The sequence below is a fragment of the Zeus faber genome (assembly GCF_960531495.2).
Source record: "Zeus faber genome assembly, chromosome: 16".
NCBI lineage: Eukaryota > Metazoa > Chordata > Actinopteri > Zeiformes > Zeidae > Zeus > Zeus faber.
Window position 1 is genome coordinate 2,919,146 of NC_137202.1, and position 6,000 is coordinate 2,925,145.

The window sequence follows — 6,000 nt, forward strand, 5'->3', positions numbered from 1 at the left end:
ATGGCATAGGAGGCAGAGTTTTTTTACTGGCTGCTGATTCTTCCTGATTAGCGAATGTAATTTCTTAACTCAAAAAAGTAGCATAGCTTCACACAACCCTATGTTCAACGCAATTAATGCTTTTCAAACAAACTCTTGTGATAATGTTTTACATACCACATCTAAAAAAAAAACTAAAAAAACCCACATTGTTCAGATGTCGTCATCTTAGGAAACCATCAGTAACATTATTCATGATAAATTAATGAGACGATTTCTAATTACTAACTATTAAAACATAATTTCAACATTCCTAATAAAGGTCATAAAATCATCATCTTGGACAATGAACAATACATTTTACAGTATTAAAAAGAACATTGTAATCTTGGTGGTTTACCGTGATTTCCACATGTTGGCTTCTTGATGGCAACCTGGCAACATGAAAGTTAATACATTTGGATACAGTGGTACCTCGACTTACGACTGTAATCAATTCTATAAGAATGGTCGTATGTTAAAACAGTCGTACGTCGAAGCAATTTTTCCCATATTAATTATGAAATCATGAAGGATGAAAATAAACAAAATACACAGCACAAACACAGTAAATATGAAAAAAATATGGATAAGCCACGAACAACGTGCACACATGATGTAGGTCGCCCGCTGACTGACTACTGACTGGCCGTCGATGCGCCAACTGCAAATTTCCACGGTCGTATCTTGGAGCAGTCAGTCGCAAGTCGATACAAATTTTCCCGACTATCGCTACTCGTATCTTGGATTAGTTGTAAGTAGATGCAGTCGTAAGTCGAGGTACCACTGTATAACTATTGGTAGTATTCGCCAATTTACGCCGTACAGTGATGAGAGTCGGATCATATTTCATAGAAACATCTACATAAATAATGTTACTTTACCAATTACGGACTAATATGACCTTGGTTCACATGAATTCAGACTTAAACACAAAGGAGAGATTGCAGATACAAATTACTCGTCCATCTCCTTCTCCTAGACGGGTCCTGGAAACAGACTCCCCATGGGGGCCCTGTGTTGATCAGAGGAGAGAATGCAGTTATGGGTGAAAGCAGGGGAAAGAAAGAAGGGGTTTGTTGACACAGTCTTGGCCGAGACAACAAAGCAGAGCCATGCGGCCTTCCTGTCTGTCTTCATTCTGTCATAATTTACATCTTTATTGTTTGGGAATGCAGAAAAGCGTCACAGATCCTGTGATCTCAGCGAGGGGTTCGTCCTGGCTGTGTTCGCTACATATATAATCATTTGCTTTGGCTCCTGTAGAAGCCAGAAGTCTGTACGATATACACTTTGTTTTTAGAAAAATATATTGTCGGGGAGAAGTACTACACTACCCATAATTCAGTGTAATATTTGAATGGATTCCGTGCATTTGAACTTAACCGGTACCTTGAAATTAACTCCTGGTCTGACAAATATATTCATACACAGATCTTTTGGTCAGTGTACCAGCGATGTCTCTGATTGGGGGAGCTGGCTGTTACCATGGAAATGTATACCGCACTGGCTAATGGGTACATTTTCAGCCAGGCACACAAATGCTGGGATTTATATACAGTTAAATTCTATCAATGAATGGAATTCATACTGAGGAGATAACCCTATATCCCTATTCTCGCTCAACCTTGAATTTAATCAAACCCAGGAAACCAGTATCCCACTTTTATTTTGTGCTAGTCAGAACAAAATTTAAAGCCATGCATTTAAAATTGTAATAAATACACGACCCCCCCCCAATTTACCCGCGGTGGCTTACTTTCTTCAGGTTAGTTTGAGTTTTAGTATATGTATCTGCGCCCCTCTCCTTCCCCATGCCCCACAGCTATCTATGTATATATGGATTTATCTATGGATCTATCTATCTATCTATCTATCTATCTATCTATCTATCTATCTATCTATCTATCTATCTATCTATCTATCTATCTATCTATCTATCTATCTATCTATCTATCTGTCTATCTATTTATCTATCTATCTATCTATCTATCTATCTATCTATCTATCTATCTATCTATCTATCTATCTATCTATCTATCTATCTATCTATCTATCTATCTATCTATCTATCTATCTATCTATCTGTCTCTGTCTGTCTGTCTGTCTGTCTGTCTGTCTGCCTGCCTGCCTGCCTGCCTGTCAGAATGTACAGAATTGCACTATGCACCAGATTAAAAGGCGATAAGGGGTGATGTTCCACTTTCCTTCAGAAAGATCTAGAAAGAAAGAAAGCCCTTGAACCACCCAAGGCTAATGAAAGTCCCCAAATACCCAAATTCCCTCTCCTTTCCGCCTCCCCCTCGGTCCAACGTCACCTCGTCCCCTCTTCCATTAGGATCGGCTAATTTGCCACCAAGGAATTCCTCACCCTGTTTTTTTTTTTTACAGCCACTTTCTTCACCGAGCTACACATTCCTCATCCACTCCAGGTCCAACACTGCAATTTACCCACGAAAAACATTCTGTGCATTCACAAAGTTTTTTTAAACATTTTTTTTATGTACTCCCTCTGTAGCTGTTTGTAACCTGTACTTAAACTGGGTGTAGCAGTTTACAGAGCAGCTATTAGAGTAAATGGCTTCTCAGTATTATCACCAGACTGGATTAAGGGAATTTTTGTATCAGCAGTTATGCTGCTCCACAAAATAACACACTATTAGTACAATATACAGTAGCACTCAGAATAGGGACAATTTTGCACACGCACACACACACACACACACACACACACACTCACACACACACACACACACACACACACACACACACACACACACACACACACACACACACATACACACACAAACATGTTTCCACGCCAGTCATCAACGTCCCAAAATTCAAATCACACATTATCGTTGCCGATCCATGTTGTGGGAAAAAAGCAAAATGTGAAAGTAAAACGACCCGTGGCCCATGCTGAGACTGCATTATCCTACATCTGCATTTTGTGTCCATAAAACTGCATTAGCGTTCTGCATCACACACACACACCCACACACACACCCCCCCCCACACACACACACACACACACACCCACACACAAACACACACACATACACACACACACACACACACACACACACACGCTGTAAAACACTTTATGACATTGCTCCCCATTAAAGAAAAAAAAAATGGTGTGTTCCTCGCCATGCATTAGTCTGGTGAAGCCCAGCATTTAACCACAGTGTGACATTTGTTCCAGACATGTGTTCCTGCAGACCCAAGGTCTCCACGGTGTAAAGTTCAGGGCAGAATATCTGTTTATTTATCTTTCCGAAGCAGAGATTGTGTATGGAAAAGTCGTCTGGCTTTTCTTTCTTTTTTTTTTTTTTTTTACAGGCCGTGAAACAGGATTGGACTATAAAAAAAAACAATAGCAGCCGACAAGAGAGCTTTTAATGACAGGCTCCCTAACAAACTGTTTTACAACCGAGTGAACTTTTTTTAAAAGGACTCTCTGAAGCGGGCACTCAAACGCTGGCTTCAGATACTGGACACAGAGGGAGAGAGAGAGAGCGATAGAGAGAGAAAGAGAGAGAGAGAGAGAGAGAGAGGTTCCTTTATTTGCAGTAAGTCATGTCACAGCAGCAGCAACTGCATAATCACAACTTGAAACATGACAAAAACCATAGACAAATCAGTCAACCGGTAAATAGGCAACAAGAGTACAGACATCTTTCTTCAGAGATAACTAAGTACACAGGGCGAGAGAGAGAGAGAGAGAGAGAGAGAGAGAGAGAGCGAGCAGGGGGCACTTTTACATTTTACTCTTTGGCGTACCGTGACATCTTCTTGCGTACCGGCACTTCTCACAAGCTGTCCTCTCAAGTGGACATATTATAAAATATATCATATTTTATTCAGCCAGAGCAAACTTTTTCTTTTAATTATTGGAACGCACAAGCAGTGGGCTGCGTCGGGGGGGGGGGGGGGGGGGCACTCGAGCTGTGCCCCCCCCCCCCCCCGTGTGAATAAGGGGAGTACCGGCACATGTTTTTTTTCCGCTTCAACCACTTCAGGTCCCTCTGATTTCTAATAAACGTGTGTGTGGAAAGTAAAAATATCACACGCTCTTTTTTTACCCTCGGAGTAAAGTCATAGTGTGATCTCCGCAGGTGGAGGTGAACCCCTCGCTGGACATGGCCGAGTCTGACTTCATGAACAACGTGATGAGGTGTCGATGCAAATACGACGGCCAGAGAGCATATATGTATGGCTGCCACGCAGGTGAGGAGAAGGAGGAGAAGTAGCACTTTGTTTCTTTGCCACTTCACTTATGTACGTTCCACCACGTTCCAAAGCAAATATCTATACTTTTGACTCTACTGGGTCAGAGACTTCATACAAAATCATTCCAGACAAAATGTATCCAACCAAACATTATAAATAGTATTAAATTTGAACATAATAGCGACCGGTCACAATACTTTTGGTTACCCGAAAAGAGGACACTATGAATGAAAAAGGTTGTTATTTCAAAGCTACGAAACCCAAATTCATGTGAATACTCTCAAATCCAAGCAGACAATCTGTACTTTATTATATTATTCACCTTTTCATACTGTAGTAATTGTTTGATTATTAATCAAAACATTTAGAGTACACATCCAACATAACAGAAAATGTTTCGCTGTCCAATTACAGTGTGTAAGGTCAGTACTTACGGTGACCACGTGTCCCTCTTTATGTTGTACTGCAGAGCGTTTCCATCCCTTGTCCCGCATCCCAAATATTGAGACGACGTCCAGGCATTTTGATTGGCTCTAGTTCTCAAAAGTGAAACCAGTGCAGGTCGGATGCTTCCTAAAAATCTGGCTTTTATCCAATGGCTGTGAAGAAAGCAGGAAAGGCTGTCGTCACGGCCTGCATTGGGTGTCAATCTAACTGTGCACGCGTGGGTCACGTGCAGGTTTTGGCCCGTCCACGCCTTTGCTACTGTGGGACACCGCACTGAAAACAATGCAGATTTAGGCGGAATATGATGGAAACAAGCAGAAAGAAAAGCAAACGCAGCTACAATCAAGAATGGGAAACTACTTAAAAATAGCTGAAGCCGGTGGAAGGTGATTCTCAGAGAGTTTTCTTTGCTAGATTTGTCAGAGTTTTAAATTTTGCACGTAGGGAAATACGACGTGAAGAGTCACAGTACATGTGAGGCTCACAAAGAGCAAAGCAGAGGTATCTTACGAGCTAAGGGGCAGAATCTTTATTTTTTTATTTTTTAAGTTAGATAAACATTATATCAAAAAGTTTAGACTGCCTCTCAGCATTGATAACGTGTCCTACACGAACATAAGGCCTTCATCCCACATTTGGTTTGTTGGCATCTGGTCACCCTATCAGCACTGAGTGTGTGTGTATATACATATAAATATATATTTATACAGTATATATATGGCCCCATACTGCTCTATTTTTTTTTTTAAATCTGCAGAAAGAAAGGCACAGTAGCACTAAGAGCAAGTACTTATAAACTTTTACTGAAATGAAACATGTTGATGTTTCACGACAGTAGTTTTTCTTTTTGCTTCATTAAATGCTCTGAGTTCTTCTTCACTGTGTCTCTGTCTCTCTGACTGTGTTTTCCTCCGACTCCTCTCAGGAGACGCCTACAGTGCTGAGATAGAGGATCTGTTTGAGCACCAGCGGCAGATCACCAACAACTTTGTGTAGAAAGCGTCCCCACCCCGGGGGGCTGGCACCAAGAGACTACTCAGGGCGGGCTGAGGTCTGTGGCCCCCAACCAGGGACCCCAGGGGCCTGAGGACCTTCAGGAGCTAACAGTAGCTCACAAAGAAATAAACGATACCTCTCCCTCCACCGCCCCGCTGATGTGGATTAAACACAGACTCCATTTTCAACCCCAACCTCCATCCACAACTAGAGTGGAAACAGGTGCCAGCACAGTTGTTTTTTTTTTTTTTAGGTCAATTAAGTAAAAATTTATTGGATTTTTATTCAAACTATTCAATTTTC

At 41.3% G+C, this 6,000-nt stretch overlaps 1 protein-coding gene across 1 annotated transcript in view; it reads left to right on the forward strand.

Moving 5' to 3' along the window:
* The window catches only part of loxl4 (lysyl oxidase-like 4), a gene marked incomplete at its 5' end in the record, with an annotated part of 28,247 nt that extends 22,501 nt beyond the window's left edge, over positions 1-5,746 (forward strand). The window contains 2 exons of the mRNA XM_080016998.1: positions 4,140-4,251; positions 5,627-5,746. Of these exons, the coding sequence (XP_079873124.1) occupies positions 4,140-4,251; positions 5,627-5,697 (183 nt within the window). The 3' untranslated portion in view covers positions 5,698-5,746. The remainder of the gene's footprint in view (positions 1-4,139; positions 4,252-5,626) is intronic.
* Positions 5,747-6,000: the final 254 nt, after the last annotated feature.